At 46.9% G+C, this 23626-nt stretch overlaps 1 protein-coding gene across 1 annotated transcript in view; it reads left to right on the plus strand.

Moving 5' to 3' along the window:
- Positions 1 to 23626, plus strand: part of LOC126546995 (neuropilin and tolloid-like protein 1) — a 454676-nt gene that overhangs the window by 397341 nt on the left and 33709 nt on the right. The window contains exons 3-5 of the mRNA XM_050194788.3: positions 3238 to 3660; positions 16273 to 16296; positions 23207 to 23343. Coding sequence (XP_050050745.1) covers positions 3238 to 3660; positions 16273 to 16296; positions 23207 to 23343 — 584 coding nt within the window. The remainder of the gene's footprint in view (positions 1 to 3237; positions 3661 to 16272; positions 16297 to 23206; positions 23344 to 23626) is intronic.

The following is a 23626-nucleotide window of genomic DNA, read 5'->3' on the forward strand; positions in this document are numbered from 1 at the left end:
ATTAAAATATAGCTATTGCTGTTCAAGTCACACAGCGGGCTTTCCTACATGTTCTGTGCAATTGCGTGTAATCGTGACTACGTGACTGTTCCGGGTAGTTTACAGTCCTGTATAGAATTCCTCTTCGGTCCGCATTAAATCATGAGAATTTTTCGTGATATTGCCCTGCGTATTAATGACACCATAGCTTGTTACTGCTAATGTCAAGTCTCTTTCTTTGTGATTTCACGCTTGCCCCGTTTTTACTGCTCCCTACACTTTTGCAATGTTGTAATTTTGATTATCACTTATTCTCCACTTGTTGATCACTTTTTACAGTTCAGCCCGCTCGAACTTACATCTTGGCGTGCAGAATTTTATGCTCTGTCACTTCTTTATTAGGTCCTTGCCGCTTGTGGAAGCTTGCCTGTTCACTGTGTTGATGCCCTACCCCCTAGCCTAATTTAGGCCTCTGAAATTATTTTTGTTAAGGTCTCATGCATTATTTGTATGCCATCTCCCTTGTCCTGTGCTAAAACCTCAAATTTTTCTCAGGTACTTTCCCGAAAGTCGTCCACTTTTCCTCCGATAGCTTTCAAGTTGTCCTACTTTTTCCTGAACAATTTTCCTCTTCCTTTTTCAAATCTAGGATAATCCTGCACATCTCTTGTCAGCGATCACTTTCCTTTACCTAACCAAACTCTTTTACATACTGAACATGACGGAATTGGTACAAAGTACAAAGTCTATTTCATTTTTTCTTTCCCCGCTTGGGCTTTGCCATGGCCACTAACAATTACTGCGTTTCCGGAAAAAGATATTCGTTATTGGCAATGAAGTTGTTTCCTCTTCTTTACCAGTATGGCTGCTCTACTGCTTCTAGACTCGACGGAATATTTCCCTACTTAATGCCCCTCCCGCCCCCTCTTTTCGCACTGAAGTCGACCATGACTGACAGTATGCTGAGATTTTGACATTTCTCATTCTGTTCCAAAGCGTACTAGAATTTCAAGTGTGGCGTGCATAGTTTGCGTACCACTACAGCTACAGAGAGATTTAAAAGGCCGCGAGCAGCTAAACAGACCAAACGAAGCAGGAGTTGTGTTCTCCAATCGATCACCTCCACCCGGCTCCTATCGAGGAGTCGTACTACACAGTGCAATTAGAGATGGTTAGCAAGTGATATTAAACGTTGCCCCTCGCTGAACAGATAACTAAGAAAGTTCAAAAGGAGAAAAAACACCTCCCACTTGAAAGTCCACTGTCCCTGCTGGTAGATCAAGCCATCCGTGCTAGAACTAGGAGCCACTGTTTATGCATTTGAAATAGTCTAGATAGCCTTGTGATTATCGATGAGCTATGGGCAGTCTAACAAGTAATGTTTGACATTACAATGAGTGTTACAAAACGAACATATTTGTGGCATCGTAATCGCACAATACCTTGTGTCGCCATGCCAGCGTTTGCGCTGTCAGCGTGCTCGTATGGTGCCGTAGGGAGGCTTCTGGAGAACTGGGCCCTCATTCACAGTTTTCTTGCGAGCATATATATTGACACGTTGAGAGGTACTGTTCAGTCTGTCTGACCACTGTGTGTATGGTCTCGCGAAGGAGTGTAGTAACCAGTGCGGGAACTTGGTCATGACAGCTGTTTGCCATTGTTCGGATAGCATCGCTAATACTACTGCCGCAATGCGGGCTTGTCGGTGTGGCATCTTGAAAAACTGGTGAAGCGCGAGCAAGACGAGGACACAAGAGATAAAGCACACAGACGCTCGGTTAACTCCCAACAACAATCTATATTTCCACGAACCAGAAAAGCCAGCAAAAACTCAAAACTGCCGCTCGACTAGTCGCACAGCACTTTTCGCCTGCTTTTGCGAGCTTTTTTGTGACTTAGAAAAAACTTTTGTGTAGCACGTATAGAGCAACAGAAAGATGTATGGGTAAGTAGGGTTGTAGATGTAGATGTAGGGTTGTGTAGCACGTATAGAGCAACAGAAAGATGTATGGGTAAGATGTAGGTAAGTCTTGCTCGGATCATATTTGAAAAGTTATTTAGTTATTAATAACTAATTATGTAATTAGGCGAAATGCAAAACATATTCCGACTTGCTCCAAGCGACGACAAACAACATTACCATGGTTCTGTCTAGCTACGTGGCACTCCCATACTTTTAAGTTTTGGCACAAGTCACGTGGGACACTCTGTAGATTCAGATAATCTTGTCTGAATACAGATTCATACACAACGCGAACAAGGAGCCCGGCTGCATACACCCCTCATAGATGACGCGACGCACGATCCCCTTAGCAGAATAGAATACCGCACATACAAGGCGCGCAAAACTGCACAGACTAAACCCTTCACTGCAACACAAACCTCCGGCCGGACTGCACCGACGCCAAGCTTCTCTTCTGTGTCGGTTGTGGCTTAGAGTTGCCTTCCCGAATGCCTACTCAGTACTAATTGGAATGGCTGATAGTCCTGCATGTGATGTTTGCGGATGCGAGGAGAACATTGGCCACTTATTGTGACATTGTCCTCAATTTCAAGCACAAAGACAACATTTGTCCAACACATTGATGAAATTAGATGATCGTCCTCTGAGTGAACAGACAGTACTAGAGCACCGTCCTCACCGATCATCAGTTCAGAAGGCAGGGAAGGCACTTTTGTGCTTTCTCAGAACGTCTGGTTTGCTCGAGCGACTTTAACTCAAATATTGTCCGTGCACGTCTCTATACCTTTTCTCTCCCTTCTCTCTTCCCCTTCTCCCTTCTACCAGCGTAGGGTAGCCAACCAGACTCTTGGCTGGTTAACGTCCCTGGATTCCTCATATTCCTCTCTCTCTCTCTCTCTCTCTCTCTCTTATAAATGACGAGTTTCGGCGTTAGTAATACGGTGTGTCGCTGCGTTGCTTCAATGCCAATCGCATTTGCGTCGACATTCATTGTTGGATGGGGTCTGCAGGAATTTTTTGCAAATACGGGCCATGAAGTGCTTGTGACTGTGTTTTTGTTCCGAATATGCTGCGCTGTTACTTCTTAACGCAGGTATTTTTATGACTTACAAGTGTACAGAGTGGTCATAAGTAACAGTATTCGCGCGAAGAGCATTAGGCAAGGCACCACTAGCACGAGCGCGATTTCTTGCGAGGACTCGAAGCTGAGCGAAGTTACACTTTGATTAGTCTCCTCATCGGTCGTTAGTGTGAACCGTTGTCTTATACCGTGGTGGTTGTCTGGTCTCGTGCAGGCAAGGAGATCAAGAGCTTCAAGTGGGGCGAGCTGGACGAGGCGGAGCGCGCGCGCATCTGCCACAACTTCACCGAGGGCGACAAGGTGCGCCAGGAGCTGTACTCGCCGCTGTACAACGGCACCAACCACTATCCGAACAACACCGAGTGCACGCGCGTCATTCGCGCCCCCTACAACCACATGGTGCGCCTGGACTTCCGCGACCGCTTCCACCTGGAAGAGTCGCCCACGTGCGAGTTCGACTACCTGGAGATCCGAAACGGCGCGTACGCCTACTCGCCGCTCGAGGCGCGGCTCTGCGGCGAAACCTTCCCCAAGCCCGTGCAGTCCGAGGGGCGCCACCTGTGGCTCAAGTTCTCCTCGGACGCCAGCATCGAGTACACGGGCTTCAAGGCAGTATACACCTTCAAGCCGGCGCCCAGTGAGTAGAGGCGCGCGGGCTTGGCACGGCGCCCGATGTTCTGTTTTTCTCGTGAGACTCGCTCCTAGACGAGGGAAGTAGGAGCAGGCCGCCAAGTGCTCTAAATTTCAAGTAGACAGGTGGAAAAAAGTAGGTCCGCAGTTGTGTTCCCTGTTCCCTTGCAGTCAGCCTAGATGGCAGTCCTGAATTATAAGAAACCATTGCCTTCTTTGACCGTGTCTTCAAGCAGCATGCCAATACAGGTTGGCCAGTGCACTGGCCTCCCAACAAATCCCTATGTGAGACATCGAAAACCTTTGTCTGCTAAAGAAAACATTTTGCTAGACGCACGCACGCACGCACGTACATCAACGACCACCGACACTGTTACATAAGAGGACACGTCTTCTCTGGAGCCAATATGCGATAATAAATCAACTTAAGACCGGCACGAGCGGAGCCGCAAGCCAAATGCGAGAGCACGGACGCGCAATTTTCACCCGTCGCGCCAATACGTTTGCTAAAGCACGCTTCTCCGTAATTTCAATTCCAACTGTGCTACCAGCCTCCTGCTGACCCATAATTGCGACACACTCACTAGCGCCCGCTTGAAGACCTCTCTTGGATCCACCACTGTGCCCGCTTGAGCAATGCTTGCGCCGACTGCGTACAAGCGCTGCACTCATTTGTTCCTTTGTCGTCTCACAGCGCTGTGTGGTTGCGCGCGCCGTTCATCGTCTGCACCAATTCTTGAGCTCGCGTGGCTTGCAGGGGAACAATATTGGCAAATCAGACTCTTGTTATGCTGATTATATTGTTTTGTGTTACTTCAACTTAAATGAAATGTTTTTTCTCCTTTCTTTTCTTTCTTTTCTTTTTCTATAACGCGAGGCGTAAACCCTTGTTTTGCTCGTTGTACAACTACCACAAACACGGGGGCAAATTCAGTACAAGCGTATAAATATATCGCTCTAAATATTTCTCGAATTTCTCATTGAGATTTGCTTACAAAAGGCATTACTAAGAGTTATATTACTAACTGTGAATATTAAAATGGGCAATTTACTTCACACCCGGATCAAAGGAGGGGAAATTACTGTCTGAATAGACGGATGCATGGGTTGCCAAGAATAAACATAACCTTCTCTTGTGGCGAGGTTTACTTCAGACGTACATGGTATGCTATAGTAGAGCGCTTACATTTATTTAATTTTTTTTCCCTATTTTAGGAATTTTTTCCCTTTGATATCGAATCTGATATCAAATATTTTCTTTAAGAACGAAAGAACATGATATATATAAGTGCAAACTGAGTGACTTTCACTAAAGAATATTTTAAATAAACTGATGTAATGCATCTGTTTGGCAGGCAAGGAAGAAAACGTCTTTGGTCAGCTATAACTGCAACATATTATGGGAGGCAAACGCTGCTCCCCTTGCTACCTCCATAACCGGTGCCTTTCTGTCTCGGGCTCAATGTTTTCGGTAGAGGTGGATTAACAACACACATTTGGGGCGGCCTTGTAGCGTTTTTATGTTCACCCGATAGGCGTAACAACCGTTTCTTTCTTTTTTTCGTTCAGCTCACAGAAGAATGTTTGAAATCTTCAAAAATGAAATTATTGAATTAAATACCACTGTAACAAATGCTATATTTATACGGAATTCTGGATGCTCGAAAACTCCTGATTAAAAAAGACGTTTTATTCGTGAGTGTGCGATATTCAGCGCTTTCGACGCTACGTAATGTTTCGAAACAATCTGACAGTAGTAAAACTAGTATCGAGTTACACGTGTGAGCTATTCACTGGATCAAGTTGCTCTCGAAATAAGAGCTTTTCACCCCCCCCCCCCCCCCCCAAATAAAAGAAGAAAGAAAGGATCTAGAGTAAAAAGTCTTCAGGAAATTTAGTTGTATGCAGTAGATTTTACATCGGTCATACAACGGGCCAGTTTTTTTTTTTTTTTTCCCTCTGTACAACGTTTTCTTCTTTAAAGCAGTCTAGGTCGTTTGCCTTCTTCCTTTAGAGCATTCTGCTAGGTTTTAGGTGAACGACAAACTCCTCTTTCAAGTTTCTCCAGAATTTGTTTGATTTATACGTATCAGCAAGCAAACCAAGTCAGTCTATCTTTCTGTCGCCATGCAGCCGTCTCGTGCCATTTGACATTTAGTCGAGCGTCGTCTGAGCTTGGTGCTGCGACTTCGTTGGCCACTCTATACTGGAGTACAGGAAAGGGGGACTTGATAGAAGAGATAGAGCTTAGAGGAAGGAAGGGGGGGGGGGGGGGGGGGGGGAGTTACGCGGCGAGTTCACGCACGCGCGCGGAGGACCTCATCAAGTCCTAGGCATACACGCAGGCCAGTCGCCCTCAAGAAAGACAAAAGTGACTTCGCGTCAAATATTGAAACCACAAAGCACTGTAAACGGCTTACAACTCTAGAACAACGTGGGGAAACTAATTTGAACATAAAAGAAATACGCATGCTGATGCCTACAAGGCAACTATACTATTGTATTGGAACTCTACCACGCTGTACTATATACTATTGCACTACACTATACCATCATGCCGTAATACCAGGCGTAGTACTACGCAGCCAATTCCACTGCATAACCTATAGAAGTTACGTGACCCGCAAAGAAAAAAAAATGAAGACGGATATCATATACGTATTTAGACAAAATAGGGATCTAAATATTAAATTATCGCGTTTTACTTGCCATAAGCACGATATGATTACGAGGCACGCCGTAGTGGTGGCGTCCGGATTAATTTTGACCACTTGTGGGTATTTTTTTTAACCGTGCACCTAATGCACGGTATAAAGACCGACAGCACCGTACACGAGCGTTATTGCCTTTCGCCACCATCGAAATGCGGCCGCCGCCGCGGCCGAGATTTGATTCCGCGCCTGGGCTTAGCAACGCAACGTCATAGCCACTACGCCGCCACTGCGGGTAGACTATATGGAACTAACGGTTGCTTAACTTTAAACTAAATCATACGAGATTGATGTCATGTTCAACCGCTGCGAAGCAGGTTTAAGACGTCTCATGCTTCGACTTTTTCAGTGAGGCAAATTGTATAGCGCACGCATAAGCACTTTTTCACGAAAAAATCCTTTTGGAGTCAACTATACAACTGGTTTTTCTTATAAGTTCTTTGGGAATTACCTGGCAATTCCAAACATGTGAAAGCACCTAGTGAGCGCGATATGATTTGTTTAGGTCATTTCACTTTTTACCTACTTATCAGCATTTATTGGTAGTTCACAGGAGCTCGCAAGAGCAGTAATTTCTTCGTGAGTACCACAACCTCACAAGCAGGGATCTGACCACACTTAACGCACGCATTGAATTTGGTAGTGGTGCTGAAATGGTAGAATTATATATACTGCATCCCAAAAGTGCATTGCGTTTTCTTTGATAAGCAGTCCAAATCAAGAATAAGTATAACGCATCACTCTGCATGTGCCTGGTTGTTACGTAACAATTGGCACCTTCAAAATAATAACAAATCAAAATTCTGCCGTTTCTGCTGTGTGTGTGTGTGTTCTAACCTGTTTTTGTCATCTTTCATTCTTTGAGTGCAATCTTGGTATGTCGCTACGAGTCAAGTGTGCGTTAACGCGCTTGACCGGTAGCTGCATTTCCCCTGTTCCACATAACTCTTGCACTGCATTCTACCATCTTTCACCGTGACCTTTCAGTATAATGTCTCAGTGCAGGCGCCAGTGCTGTTACAAAAGAAAAATTGAACGTAAAGTTTAGGATAACGAAGAGCTGAACTAAAGCTTGAAACACGGACCTTAAGGCTCGGGTTCCTTTGTGAGATGCTTCGAAAAAGTTACGTACAGATAATGGATAATATTCCTTTTAGAGAATGGCCTCACTGTTTGTGTTAAGGGCAATAATAAAATGAAGCCTTGAATCGGTTTTCGTTATTTTAAAGAACCATTGTTCAATAATGTCTTCGGGTATTGAAAGTCATTGGTGGCAAATGGAAATCCGCGCGTTGTTAATGGAGCCTGAATTTTCGATGTTGAAAGACAAAATGAAAATAAACATAGCTCCGAGTGCACCGAGTGCTTGCAGATGACATAATGATCTAATACTCTAATCATTGTATATCCCTTCTTTTTTGACAAAAGGTCTTATATATATATATATATATATATATATATATATATATATATAGTGACCCAACTTCGTAATTCTTAAAAAAATCTATTTTCCGCAATACCGCTAAAATAATTGAACTTGGCGGCAGAGTTACCGCAAGGAGACCTCGAGACACTGTCCTAAAAATTACAGACTTCTTTATTTCTTGTTGTTGGCCTTTGTTATCCTGTTATTACTGCTAGTGTTGTGCACGGTACAGGGCAACACCTGCTATATTACCTCTGAGCCTGCGCATCACGTGACAGGACGTCATCTTGGTAGGCGGACGCTCTTGTTTCAAATTTTCGTCGAAAAAGAAAGATAGACCGAACCGAGAGTCTGCCTTCCAGCTATGCATGTACAGGCTTTTCTGGGCCTCAAGCATATGATCACAAATCAAAGCGCGCGCACCGTCAAGTAGGTGTATCACAAGGCCGGCACCCATTGCATGTGTGTCTGTGTGTGTGTGTGGGGGGGGGGGTATGTCTCTCTCTCTCTCTCTCTCTCTGTCGCAACAAAATCCACTGATAATAAACACATGAGATAAGAAGTCATAGGCACACGGACCTCTCTACCTTCGTGTTTAGGAATAACTTATCACCGAAACACCCAGTACACGCGTACTATCTTTGTTGTAGAGACAACCTAGCATCTACAATCCAAAGTGATAGCGCAGATTTGAAATGCGTGAGTAAGAGCTTCCGATGTACACTTTGCTAAAGCATACAGTGCCCTACAAATGAATCGCTGCAGTCGAGATTCCACTAATTTTTCCGTGCTTCCGCTTCCTCAGCCCAACATTCGACTTGTAAGTAGAACTCCCTGCTGGAGATGAAAACAATGACGTCAATATTAAGGTAACCGAAATGAAAGCAGTCGGCGCTAGCTGGCAGCCTCCGAGTCAATACGCGGGAACAGCAAAAAACGCCGGCATGGTATATTCCGCGCCAACATTCGCACGGCAGGCGACTCTCATTTCGCGAGTGTGTCTGACAGCCGTTAAGTTTATAAGAGCGATCGTCTTACACCGGAGGCGAATTGATGCGGCGTCAATCGACGTGCACGCCACCCTCTGTCGGCGCCGCCGCGCTGGTCGCTCGTCAAGCGCCGAATGTATTGTGGGGAACGCCGAAGCGTGGCTCCCTCCGTGCATGATGAATGGAGCGCACTCGGTGCGACCCTCACCGCCGATTTATTACCGGCTCCGTCGCGCATTTCGAGACCTATAGATGGGCTCGGGAGTTATGAACTCAGCAGTGAGAAAACGTGGACCTAAACTATACACGCGCACTGCCAAGACGTCGACGCGAACGTAGCAAATTGTATCGGGTCAAGCAGGGAAACCTACAGACGCGGTGCACGAGGCAAACAAGGCGTGACTCAAGTATATATCAACGTTGGCTAACGGACAGGTCGTAAACGAGGCTGGCTGACGGTGTCGACAGAGAAGGAACAGACGTGGGCGGCCGGCTGAATGCAGTTGGCGAGGCCGCAGTAGCTGGAGCGGGAGGAAAAGAAAGGTGATGGGGTGGCTGGCCAGAACAAAGCGTTGACACATGAGTGGAAAAGCGAACAGCCGTCTCGTGAAACGGCGAAAAGTAGGATAACGAATTTGTGGACGCGCCATAGTGCCACGTGGGCTCAGCTCGCGTCCGCTCGAACGAGTTTCGGACAACCGCTCTTTTGTGTTCGCGCCGGTTACGTTATTCGTCAGTGTTTATTATTTCTAGCGTTGGCTAAGCCACTCCGGCGCGCGCAGTTGTCACTTTTCTGTTGAAGGCGTCGGTGAGAGCTATAATAAGTTAGCACGTTGTATAAGTTAAGTCGCTATATAAGTTAACACACAGGCTGAAAACGCAACAACTCCCCTCGTGTCGCGTTCATGTGCGGTGGCCAAAGAACCGAAGCTCTTTAACGACTCTGTCGCCGCCTTCGAGAATTTATTCGCTGCTCGTTGTTAGATTGACTCAGTTTCACACACCGTGTCGCCACTCCCGCTACATCCTTGCGAGAACTTCCACGAGCAAGCTCAACCACGGATTCCGAACAGGCCACGCATATTGAGAAACAAAACTGCCTCGTCAACACTCGATTAGACATCCTGGATGATACTTGGGCTACGACAAATGCGCACGAGGCAACGACACCAGATATGTATTATGAGTATGTTTAGCGCTTACTGGCACCAGCGTTCTGACCAAAATCTCGATTCGTTTTTTTTTTTTTTCTTTTCCCCTCACGCTGACTTTCCATACGTTTCGCCACAGTTATATTGCTCAAGAAAAAAAAGTGGTGCGTGTATTAAATAAAAAACTAGAAATGACTGCAGGGCCACAGACCTGGCACGCTACTCTAGTTGAAGAGCGAAACTTGAGGTGACAAAAACATACCGAACACACACAGATCAGCCGAACGCAAACCCGCGCACGCAGCGCTACATAATTGCAGTCTCCTGAAGTAGGTTTTGACATAGCAAAACCAGTAGCGTCTTCACGGTGCGTATCGACTAATGAAGCTCTTATTCAAGAAATGCAGTTAGTCTTTCGTGGGCAGCAAAGCCCACGAAAGCTGTTCCTTCGCTCGCACGCGCAGAACAGCTTCAGTTTTGCGCGTTTATTGACATTGTTATACTATATAAGACGGCGTTTGCGCCAGGTACTGGTGCAGGTTATCCATTAATGCCTGGAAAAGTATACATGTAATACAGACGACCACAAACAAATAAGTAGCACTAGTACAGCAAGGCACGGCGTGTATAGTACATTGCAAAGGTGAAAAACATAACACACCAAAAAAATATTCATAGACGAGAAAAAAAATTACGGGGTCTGTTAAGATCTCTCTTAAGACGAAAGCCTACTCTTCCTCCTCTTATCATTCGCCTCTTTCTCTTTGCCTCTTCTCTTTCTCTTCTTTTAGTCATTACTGCTCACTACTAAGCATTTTTACTCATTTGTAATAAATTGTGGTCATTACAAGCCGTTGTTAGACATGTTGGTCATATCATAGTCATTGGTAGTCATTACAAGTCATTTCAGTCATTATTAGTCATTACTGGTCATTACAAGTACTTTTAGTCATTTCTAATGAATTGTAGTCGTTACAAGTCGTCGTTAGACATATTGGTCATTTCGTAGTCATTACTAGTCATTACAAGTCATTTCAGTCATTATTACTCGTTACTGCTCACTACTAAGCATTTTTAGTCATTTGTAATCAATTGTGGTCATTAAAGCCGTCGTTAGACATGTTGGTCATATACTAGTCATCAGTAGTCATTACAAGTTATTTCAGTCATTATTAGTCATTACTGATCATTACTAAGCATTTTAGTCATTTCTAATCAATTGCAGTCGATGCAATTCGTCGTTAGACATATTGGTCATTTCGTAGTCATTACTAGTCATTACAAGTCATTTCAGTCATTATTAGTCATTACTGCTAACAAAGTAAGCATGTTTAGTCATTTGTAATCAATTGTGGTCATTAAAGCCGTCGTTAGACATGTTGATCATATCCTAGTCATCAGTAGTCATTACAAGTTATTTCAGTCATTATTAGTCATTACTGATCATTACTAAGCATTTTAGTCATTTCTAATCAATTGCAGTCGATGCAATTCGTCGTTAGACATATTGGTCATTTCGTAGTCATTACTAGTCATTACAAGTCATTTCAGTCATTATTAGTCATTACTGCTAACAAAGTAAGCATGTTTAGTCATTTGTAATCAATTGTGGTCATTACAAGCCGTCGTTAGACATAATGGTCATTTCGTAGTCAATAGTAGTCGTTACATGTCATTAGTAGTCCTTTTAATCATTAATACTCATTACTAGACATTTCTAGTCATTTCTAATCAATTGTGGGCATTACAAGCCGTCGTTAGACATATTGGTCATTTCGGAGTCATTAGTAGTCATTACAAGTCATTATAGTAGTGATTATTAGTCATTACTGGTCATTATTAACTACTACCAATCTCTATTGTAACGTTATCATTCACTAACTGTCACTATCAACCATTTTTCATTCTTTAATCTGTCTTTAATCTGTCTTCTATGGCGTGATGACGCTTCGGCGGACACTCCGGCAGTCAGGTCTGCTGTCACAAACTTCACCAGGAGCCTACAAAGGCTTTCGCCTTCAAAAAGACATTGTCACTGCTTTCAAAAAGAAAAAAGAAACGCAACATGCAATATCTTTCTGTTGGACGAAGCGTAATTTGGTATAACTGCGGGCAAAGAAAGAAAAAAAGTAACGCTGTCGTTTAACGGATTTGGCTCAACCAAAGAAAATGTGCTGAGTGTTACTCGCTTGGCCATAAATAAAAGCTAAAGAAATACGCGACCTGATTAGGAACCGGAGTGCTTTGTTTTGGTTCCTGCCTCCCAAGTATTGGAATTTAGCGCCTTCCGCGAAATTATTTCTTTGCGCTTGGCCAAACTCTGCGGCGATATATAAACAGTAGCGAAGCGCGAGGTGCTTGAGAAGGAGATGGCACCACAAATACGAAGCATTTCAGTGTTATTTTTATTTCGACGTATGGTCGGCAATAAGCTGCAGTGAGAAATTGTGTTACGTTCAACAAAACCGCAGCCGGTCGTCAAAGTAAGCGGAGTCGAAGACGTGGGCCCCAAGCCATGAGGTGCGCGGTCTGACGCATTCAACCATGCTCGAGATCGATCGCGAGCACTGTCCAAGAAGAGGGCGCGTGAGGATCGATGTCCGGAACGAGTGAGAAAGACCAAGCGGGCGTTAAATCATACCAATCGAGATAACAGTCCGAGGGTATACATCCGAGCTCGGATTGGATGCCCCGAAAATTGCACGCGCAGACATCGTGTACAGGCACTGGCATCTCTCGCTGCTACTTTATTGTTTTTATGAGCGCAGAAGGGGCCAGGCCACGTCTCCGCTGAAACGGATGCACTCGGAAACCAGAAGTGAACGGAAAATGCGTGGCCTGATCAAAAAGTCATTTGTTCGTGGCTGGCTTGCGCCACTCGAAACGCGAATCTCGAAATGCATCCGTGTAAAATATAGAGACAACTGTCGCAGCTCTATGCTACGCACGGTGAGAGTGCGCAGCAGGTGGTAGAGAAATTTATTAAAGTGATAGCTTTCCTTGGCTCCTTCGCCAACTTTAACGTTGTATGTCAGTTTCTGGCCGTTCATGTGACATTAAGGAGGCCCTGCAACACTTTCTATCCACGTCGTTCAAAGCATTTCACATGAAATAACACAATTTTCGGTAATATTTTGCAGCAGAAAGTATTGCAATCCCTTCAGTAGAAGAAGAGTTGGCGGCATTCAAATAAAGCCTTTCATCCGCTCCGTGGTGCTCCGGCTCCTCCTTCGACGGCTTGCACTGCCGAAGCGACGGCAGCCGCGACGTTCCACCCACTGAACGGCGCACAGCGTAAATTTGGTTTTATAAATTTACGTAGGTGCCGCTACTTCAATTTTTGGGGCCTACGACACGCTAAACTAAACTCAGAGGCTGCCACCTAACAAGTGGCTGCCACCTAACAAGCCTTTGCCGCAGGTGTTCGTCTTGCGGTAACCAGCTCAGTGCATTTTTACCACAATCGCCGCCTTTGCAGCCAAAGAACGCACACCGACATCGCTGTTTCAAGTTTATTTTCAGCAAAAGGATAGTGAAGCGCATCTGCCGCAAATTGCACAGCTGTGAAAACCACAAGCGCAACGTTCGCGCTGCGCGTCTACTTGCGTTTAATTGAGTCCGTGTGTGCACAAATTTTACACACAAAGTGAACAACGCACTTTAACGCGCAGACGCGCACTGCGGCAGCGTTCAGTGAAACTTGAGCAACGGCACGATCTCGCGCTACGGAGGCTGCAGCACAACTCGAGAAGACGAGGGCCACCGAATATCGGACGTACAAAACTGTATTTTTCTGTAGACACTATTAACGCAGTGGCATTTCGTAATTTTTAATACTTGAAGTATCATAGAACGTTCTAACCCTTGCATGCACTTTTGTCGCCGTTGATAAAGTTAATATTTCTCGTGACATTTTCGCTCATCTCGCCAACGGTCGTATGAGGGCGCCATGGCGTCACCATGTGAATAGTTTAGATTGCAGTGGTTTGACGGAGCCGTATACGAAAGCATGATCGACCTTTACAGTGAGATTTTCCGTTCCCCGCTGCAGGGATTTGAGTAATTGATATCGAATCTGCTTCCCACAGCACAGAAACCCGATGCTCTAACGATTAGGCCATGGACCCATGCCTACAAAAGAAAAGGGGGGTGGGGGTGGGTGCGATGGGGGTGTGGGGGGATGGAGGGGGGTAATGCATTACACCCGCCGTGGTTGCTTAGTGGATATGTCGTTGCGCTGTTAAGCACGAGGTCGCGGGTTCTCCCTCAGCTGCGGCGGTCGCATTTCCATGCGGGGCGAAATGCAAAAGCGCTCGTGTGCCATGCACTGGTTGTACGTTGAAGAATCCCTCATGATTAGATCGTGGTTGTGGCACGTAAAATCCCAGATTTTATTTTATTTTATTTTAGAGAATGCATTACAGCAGTGCGTGCGATATCTTCGAGGACATAGTAAGTTGACCCGGCTGCGCTGTCACCATCATTGCGCTGACGAATTGACCAAGCAGGGAGTTGATTATCCTCGTGCGCGTATTGTACTGCGCGCAATTTACTCGCGAACGCGGGGGAAATTTCTCCGCTGGAAGAAGTGAAACCCTATACGGTGCGTGGGGACATCAGCTTCATAACGGAGCAAAGCAGCAGTGGCGCGCACGTGCCAGCCACTGAATATTGTCGACCTTGCGCAAATAGATAGGCTTTCCTCTCCCCACTCTTCTGAGCAAAGCACAAAACTGCACCACGCCGCCATCGCCTGAAAGAAGTTTCTGGCTATGCCACTGGCGGACGCGCATAGCGTAATGACCGTCTCACATCGCCGCCTTTCAAAATGGCGTGCTCCCTGAAACGGATATGTGCAGCTAAACTTCGTCTGACGTATACCTCTTATTGTTTCGTTTTCTTTCACAGCCACTATGCAGATACTACACTCTCCCAACGTGTTACTGAAGCTTCCACTTATAAGATCATGTCCCTAAAAGCACAATCACAAAACCACCTGCGTAAGGGGCATGTTGAGCCGCGAGAAATGGGATGTACCGAGAAGGACTTAGTGAGGGATACGTTCCCATAACGCGATTACAAGGATCCCCGTACCGAAAACTTAATACACTCATCCTGTACGAGGTCTGCCCCGAAAGCTTGTGTAGTACGTTACAAAAAAAAAAATATTTCACGAACTTTCAGATGCATCAATGTGGTGATCTTCAAAATACTCCCCATTATACACAATGCAGAGTTTCGAACTCTTGTTCCATTGCTAGAAGCACCATTGGAAGTCCTCTAATGGGGGGGGGGGGGGGGGGGGGGAGTATTCTGTAAGAGTCTACCAATGGACTGTCCATTGCGGTCGCCGCTGATTGGCTAGGGCCGCTCCTCTCCTCCTCTCTCGTACAGCTGCGTCCAATCAGCAGTAGCCGAAATGGACAGTCCACTAGGTGGCCTCTTACAGAATACCCCCCCCCCCCCTGCTAAGAGCTTTAGCAGCGATGTCGTTTCCGTTTGAATGGTGGTCACATCCCTGAGATAGAGAAACAACTTAATTGAAGTAAACATTGTGCTTGGTTACTGCGGGTGGAGCCCCTATTCCACGGCCCCACTGGCTATTGCGGATCGCCGGCCTTGGTCGAATGTCACCAAGATGGAGGGGCGTTCTGATCTTGCATCGTCCTGATGGCCCCGCTCGTCAATCTCCATTTCGACCAAGAATAAAAACTGGGTTGCGCATAACGAGCACGCACAAAATTCTGCCTTGTCATACAGCAGTCCTTCTCGTATTAGAGGTCAACCGAGTGCTTTCGAGGGGAGAGAGCGACAGAGCACCGCCGCTACGCACTCTCTTTCTCCTACTTTTTTGCTGACTCACTGCATGAACTTTTTCAACAGACCTCGTATACCTATAGCTCATTTCCGTGAGTTTTATATTACCTTATAGTAAACATAAATGCTATCTTTCGGAAATTCAAATGTACGATGTTAGAACAATATGGCGGAGCTACGATTTCGCACATGTTGGATATGTTGGCGATACGGTGCCCTGTCATTATTAATGTAGTAGTGTCGCTTGAGTAACTAAACGTAATATTAGGTAACGTTGTACATCATTCACGCTAGCATGCCATCTTGGTTGCAATGCACACGACGACGATGATGATGATGATGATGATCCTCTGTCATGGCTCCGACCTACTAAAGAGGATAGGTCAAGAATCGGGCGGCAGTAGGTAGCTAAAGAAAATGCTTAATTGAAAATGAGAAACGCAAAGTAAAGGATAAAAATCTGCGAAGATTTTGTAATAACTAAACTTGTACAATTTTGACCGATAATTCTTTCTTCTCTTTCAGAGACCCATGAGCCACCACCCGAAGGTAAAAAACGTTCTTTTTCCTCCACTCTTACGCAAAGTTGTTGTCCTGCTGAAAGCTAATATCGAAATCGGATTCCTAATCGCTACTTTAGACATCTTTAGGTATGTCATATGCGTAGCTTCGCACTTCTCTTGCCTGCCTATCTAGCAAATGCATCCCTGTTCTCTTCAAAGGTGTGACTTAAGAGTATTTAGGGATATCACAGGCTGAAGTACACGTAGTACGCGCTCTTAGGTGTCTGTAGCCGCCACACATATTTACAAAAAGTTTGCACCCTTTGGGGCTTATCTTGTCCCACAACAGACAGTTTCAGTACTGCGCCATGACGATACGTACGCCGCACGCTAGCGCTTTGCGGAACGTAGCAGCGCTTAAGGCCGATCCACACGACGGACCAAATTGCTCTTTTGGACCGCGGTCCGCGCATCACGTGATAGGACGTCACCAGTTCGTGCGTACCGCCGTTGGCCCGAGCAAGACCGCGGCCCTCGCGGTCCAACAAATCGCCGAGGCTTTTCCCGCTTCAGTTTTGGCGGCGGACCGCATGCAAACTGCAGCGATATTGGCGTAGCCAACGAATGTTGTCCGGCAACAGAGTGTCTTCAGGCAAATCCAATCTAGTTTTCGGCTCAGCAAAAGCCAGTCAAGCCAATCGTTTTATGTCCGCCGTTCCGCCTATACGTGCGTGCAGCAGATATATTTTTTAAACACCGCGTCCTCTTGGAGTGACGAACAGGTTTTTTTATTTTGTACCCCTCGTTGAGCAGTTCCCGGCTTTGTGGGACTCGAGCCGGAATGATAACAATGATAACACTCTGGCCGAGAGTGTAGCTGGTTGGTCTGCTCTGCCGTCTGCTATGGCGGTCCGCCGTGTGGATGTGCTCTGCGCCGGACCGGACCGCGGCGGGCTGTGACGTCGCATCACGTGACCGAGCGGCCCGCGGACTTGGTCCGTCGTGTGGATCGGCCTTTATCAGGTCAGGACGAGCGTCGTTAGACGCCGGGCGCGTCAGAGCGCGTTGGCCGCCTCCGCCAGTGCGTCGAACCATCCACCGAACTGTAGACGCTGTGTTTCTCGCCAACGTGACGTAACGCGTGCGCGCGTTCACGCTACGTCGGACTATATTTAGGCCTTTAAAAGACGCTACATTTAATGCGGATGCAATGCACGAATAATATCGAGAAAAATAAAAACTTAGTACTCACTTTCTCTGGCTGGCAAAGCCATTTGCGACGAACTTCGTCAACAGGAGATCGAGCCTTTCGCGCAAACTGCTCACACTGAACACTTTCTCAAAAACAAAGTTCATACTTCTTGCTATGGATTCCCACCGTGCAGGATCCTGGAATGGGTTCTGGGCGTTCACTGCACGCAGCAAAGCCAAATTGCGGGCCATTGAAAAGTACAGCCTTCCGCTGGTCGCCTTTGACGCCACCATTTTGCGAAACTCTTTCGTCTCGAGCTCTCCAGAACGAACGAGAACCACGACAGCAACACGCGAGGCTGCCCACGTACGCGCGCAAGAACCGGATGCGTGCGTACGCGGCACGTACCGTTCGTGTTGCGTTGTGCACAGGCGCACTTACAGCACCAAGTCTAATAATCGTCATCTGCCTCGCTTGCGTTTCCTTTCTTGAAAGAACTGCGTTCGCTACTTTTCTGTCGAGAATGCTAAGTCACGGTGATAACGCGCCTGCCGTTCGTGACCCTGAAGTACCGGTCTCGCAACGTTGAAGAAAGGAAATGCCCGCAAGATAGATGACGATTATCGTTGTGGGGCAAGTCCCAAAGGATGCAACCTTTTTTTAGAGTGCCCTCCAAGAAAGGTAAGCACCCTCTAGGGGCTTATCTTGTTCCGTCATCGATCTTGCGTGCCTTCGCTGCACGCCTGTAGTGCACTCTTAAAAAAAGTTTGCACCCTTTGGGGCTTATCTTGTCCCACAACAGTAATCGTCATCTATCTTGCCCGCATTTCATTTCTTTAACGCTGTGCGCCCGGTACTTACAGGTCACGAATGACATGCGCGTTATCAGCGTGATATAGCATTCTCAATAGGAAAGTAGCGAGCGCAGGGTTTTTGAGAAAGGAAACGCAAGCCAGACATATGACGATTATTATTTGCAGACAAGAAACGGCCCCAATATAGTATATGAACCGCCAAGCCGTCTTCACACTGTGTTCCCAATCGCTATTTGCCGTCTGTGTACTATACTGGTTTAGTTAGAAGTACACTCGCCCACAAAATATTGCGGGGTGCGCGAGCGCGTGGCGAAGCGACCCTCCTCCCCTTCTGGCGGTGAACCCCCGGTGTCGAGACCGACGCCTGCACGCATGCGCGTCCCTCCGAGACTGCAAGCGTGCATGTTTCCGCGCTTCCTCCTTGCACTCCGGCGATATTCGAATGTAGCCGCGAGGTAGCCCTCTTGCGATATGCGCTGTGGCCATGCTGTGGCCCTGTGGCGGCTTCGACGGGCGAAACTGTGTGAAGCGTGTTCAGAAGCGTGAGTTTGCGGGCGCGCCACTGCGGCCGCTTTTTGCCGAGTCACGAGCGCTGACGCATAGGGCCGGCCCGGTGGCGAACGCAACAAGTCATTTTTTCTTTTTCTGGGCTGCACCTTTTCGTGGCCAATCATCGTTGTTTCTTTCTTTTTACGAACGGGGCGTTCTCCCGCAGAAGAGCCTGGCATATAACGCGCTCTATAGAAGGAGACAGGCAAGACGAAAATGAAAAATTAATTTCCGTTGTATAAACGAAGTTCTGCCCGTCGAAGCCGCCATGGCGCATATCGCAAGAGGGGCACATCGCGACAACATTAAGATATCACCGGCGCGTAAGGAGGAAGCGCGGAAACATGCAGGCTTGCAGTCTCGGAGGGACGCGCATGCGTGCAGGCGTCGGTCTCGACACCAGGGGTTCACCGCTAGAAGTGGAGGAGGGTCGCTTCGCCACGCGCTCGCGCACCCCGCAATATTTTGTGGGCGAGCGCACATTCGAAACATCTTATAGTACAGCCTGCATGAAGAGTCTGTACAGGAGTACTTTTATCTAGATCAATTACTCACAGGGGACCCTGACCATGAGAACGAAATTTACAGAAGAATAAAAATGGGTTGGAACGCACACTGCAAGCATTACCGAAACATGGGCCGTAACTTGGAGGTTAACGAAGAAGCTCGAGAATAAGTTAAGGACCGCGCAAAGAGCGATGGAACGAAAAATCTTAAGCGTAACTTAAGAGACAGGAAAAGATCGGTGTGGATGAGAGATCAAACAGGGATATCCGATATTATATTTGACATTAAGAGAAAAAAATGGAGCTGGGCAGGCCATGTAATGCGTAGGGTAGATAACCAGTGGACCATTAGAGTTATAGAATGGGTGTCAATGGAAGGAAAGCGCAGTCTAGGACGGCAGAAAACTAGGTGGGCTGATGAAATTATAAGATTTTCAGGCGAAAGTTGGAATCAGCTAGTGCAAGACAGGGGTAACTGAATAATGCAGGGAGAGGCCTTCGTCCTGCAGTAGATATAAAGAATATCATGATGATGATGATGTGTGGGCGCAGGCGGTCATGAACCACTTGTCACAGTACTTTACCTTACTAGATTAACATACAGCCGAGCCAATTTGTCATTGAATATATGAGTCCTAATCATTCTGTCTATCCAACAATTGACATATATTTTTGAGAATTCCAAGTATAAGATCCTTAAACGGCTGTATAGAACTTGGTATGCCAGCGTGTTCGACACCTAGAACGACGCTCAGCGCCGTGCCCTCAGCAGCTCCACCGCGCTAGCGCTGTCCCCGTCCACCGCGATCACTGCACACATGCGGATACATGCCTCAGATGAGCTCATCAGTCTGTCTATGCCGGAAATTACAGCCCGCTCACTGCTGCTGAAGGTAAGCGAAATGCGGTACAAACTCGATAAGTATTCCTGACCGCTATATAGGAGCAAAAGTCCTTTACACACCTGCACCGTTTTGTTTCCCTGTCGATGGTCTCTTTTGTTGAGAGTTGGCCAGCATCAGCCACAGGGGCACCTTGGCACGCGTCGCAAATGGCGCACAGAAATCTTCTGGAGCCTGATGGCGCATCGACGTGGCTTATCGGGCTGCGGGGAGCAGTGCAGGGAGATATGGGGTGGGTGTCCTTCGAAGTGCAGAAGGTTCAGAGCAAACTATGCTTAGAAAGGCGACCGAGATATATGAAGAAGAACAGATGTATGGCTAGGTTATTTTGATACCTGTATAGAAAAGAAATCTTTACTAACAACGGAAAATCATAACCAAGAAACTAGCCTGCCAGTATTACGGTAACGTGGCAGATATAAATCCACCTACGATACTATATCGAACAGCAAATAAGGAAATTAGAAATATTTTGTAACTCAAAGAGCATTGCCCTACTGTTCAAAACAAGATCAGCGCGTCTTTGAACGCGGTGTCATAGGCGAACATTTTTAGATGAAGACGATTAGTGCGCAACGTGTGGAAATAGCGTCGAAACCGTTGAGCATGCTGTCTTTGAATTTCGCATTATCCATCCAGCTACACATGTGAATGTAGTTAACCTGTCCGAGGCCTTTGCTTTTAAGGACAGTGGTGGATAAATAAGTTAATCTGCGGGGGAGACTGTAGTAAGAGACCATAGTAAGAGACGGCTGGAACATTGAATGCGCTAAGGAAAGGCAAATTAATATGCAGTAGCTGCGAACTGTCTAAAGGGTGGGCTTTTTTGTGTGTGTGTACAGATTTCTTATGAAAAGGCCATTGAAGTGAACGTGGCGCTTTTGCAGAAGAGTTCCCAACGAGGCAGGCACACACTGGTGACGTTACGTGAGCTTCAAATGACTAATTACCCAGAATGTCTTACCTTTCTTTCTTAGAAATTGGGGGTAGTTCTTTGATGACAAATTTGTAGGCAGTCACATTTCAATGCCCCTTCATGTATATATATATATATATATATATATATATATATATATATATATATATATATATATATATATATATATATATATATATATATATATATATATATATATACACACATCTAGAAACCAGCACTTCATTCGAGACAACGAACAAGCTAGTTAACCCCCCCCCCTCCTCGTGCGTGGTTCCTCGTGCGAAACAATCAGTCCAGCAGGTACTGGTCTCGGAACCAATAGTTACGAGTATTTACGGGGTTAGATCGTGACTGGGCACGATGTTCATTCTTATTAGCAAATATAGCTCCAATTGGGGCTTCGACAAGCGAAAACGATCAGCTGAGAAACTTGCGGCACGTAGGAGTTGCCGTTTAAAGAGACGCGGTGTCTCGCGCTATGTGCCGCATGGCCGCGAGCACGCAGACGGCCACGCTGCCTTTTGCGCGCTTCGGGCCAGACGACGCGGTAGCTGCAGCGCAGAAGAAACCGAAAAGCCCGTGCGCGGGAACGCGCATGGCGTAATTGGAGCAGAAAAAAAAAAGAGAGAAGGAAAAAAAGCGAGAGGAAGGTGGAAAGGGGGGAGGCATGAACGGATATCGAGGAGGCGCCGAGTAGTTATTTGCATCATCGGTAGGGGGAGGGCGGGGAGGGCTCGCTTGTGGCGAGTCCCAGAGCGGCGGCTCGGCGAAAATTGGCCATTTATTAATGGGCCCCGAGAGCTGCTCGGTTGACCTCGTCAATCGGATTCGAGCGCGCGCCGCCTGCAGCCCCAGGTGGTCTCGGCGTGTTCACCCCAGCACTTTCGCCGCCAGCGCGCCATCACGCGCTGAATGGAAGCGCGCGAGCATGCCACATGGCGGGTAACACGGGCGCCGCGCCAACAAGAGCTACCGCGGCGGCGGTGGGTATAATCAATCGATCCCGCGCATACACGGCGGCCGCACGGCGTTCTCCCTCCGATTTAGATGAGTCTTCATAGACGGCCTGTTTGGTTGCGGCTGCGTTGTTTATGCGTCCCTGGGGCGTTCCTCGCGTGTGTGGATGGCGTGCCGCTACGTTCGGTGCCTAAGGCCCCGGGTGGCCGCAGGTGCCCCTGGCATCAACAGGCTATGCGCGGACGACGCTCGATTGGAGGATATTACGTGACTGCCCGCAGGTCTCAAACGGAGGCCACCGATCGGACGGCACCCCCTGCGCGGGCCAGGGAACCTCCCCTCCCTCCCAACGCTCCACGTCACGTTTGCTTCCTCGAAGATTCCATTCCCTCGGCGCCGGAAGCCCGTGAGGCTCACAACAAAGTGCATTGCTGGTATATCTGTACAAAGAAGGGAGAAAGGCGAACGAGAGAAAATAAAAAAGAAGAGAGCAGGACATTCGCTGTGAATAAACACGACAGAAAAGTGCATCTCTTACTCTTCCACCAACAGGTCAGCGCAAGTGCCAGTCTATTGTATACATAATAGGCCTCACCTATTTCTTAGCGAAACATAAATTTTACAACATATATGATTACATGGAAAACGGGATGTAATCAACGCTTCAGCTTCAGCCCTACCCCAAATATAGGGATGAACAATGCACGTGGCCTTACAGGTGATTAATGCCGAGAGGCAGGGTAAATTTTTCTGATAATTATGGACCGTTTTCCCAAGCACTATAGGGTGAGAGTTGAGAAAAAAAGACTCTAAACAATTTCTGGAGCCACGCGTTCATGCTTACACCCACTCTATTCACAATATGCTCGTTCTGACTTCTCTCCAAAGCCTCGTACGTTAGCAGAGTTAAAAATACTTACATATGCGCCTATAATTTAGATGCGTAGTTATATTGTAAAGTGAAATAAAAACCGACGCATTCCTTTTGCTTTGTGGTCTTAACTCGTCGTTTCCTTAAAAACGGCTCTGCTGAATTACTCGAGCAGCAACTGTGAGCCTCGCCTGCGCCGTACACTCGCCCTGCCACCTTTTCAGAGTGCCTGTTCAACGTCGAAGGCAGCCACGGTGTCATTGGCTCGGAAGACATCAAGCCATCCCAGCTGGAACACTCCCGCCAAAACAAGCTCCCCCTGGAGTGCACATGGAGCATTCGGGTGAAGCCATCCTGGAAGGTGCGCAGGCGTGTTATACTGTTGTGCTACTTTCTTGAGAGTGCCAAGAGTTCTGAGTGAAAAATTGAGAAATACTGCTAACGTAGCGGTAAAAGTGCGTCCTCATACTATAGTAGTAAGCAGTATGCAGCCGAGGACCTCTCATAGAAATGAATCGCGAGTTTCAACGACACATCAGGAACCAGTAGCTTTAGCGATGTGCCCGCGGCTATGCTTGAAAATATGTCCGTGTAGTCCACCGGTTGTTTTGGAAGAACATCAGGAATATCTTTCTCTGGTATAG

Source organism: Dermacentor andersoni, chromosome 1, assembly GCF_023375885.2.
Source record: "Dermacentor andersoni chromosome 1, qqDerAnde1_hic_scaffold, whole genome shotgun sequence".
Lineage (NCBI taxonomy): Eukaryota > Metazoa > Arthropoda > Arachnida > Ixodida > Ixodidae > Dermacentor > Dermacentor andersoni.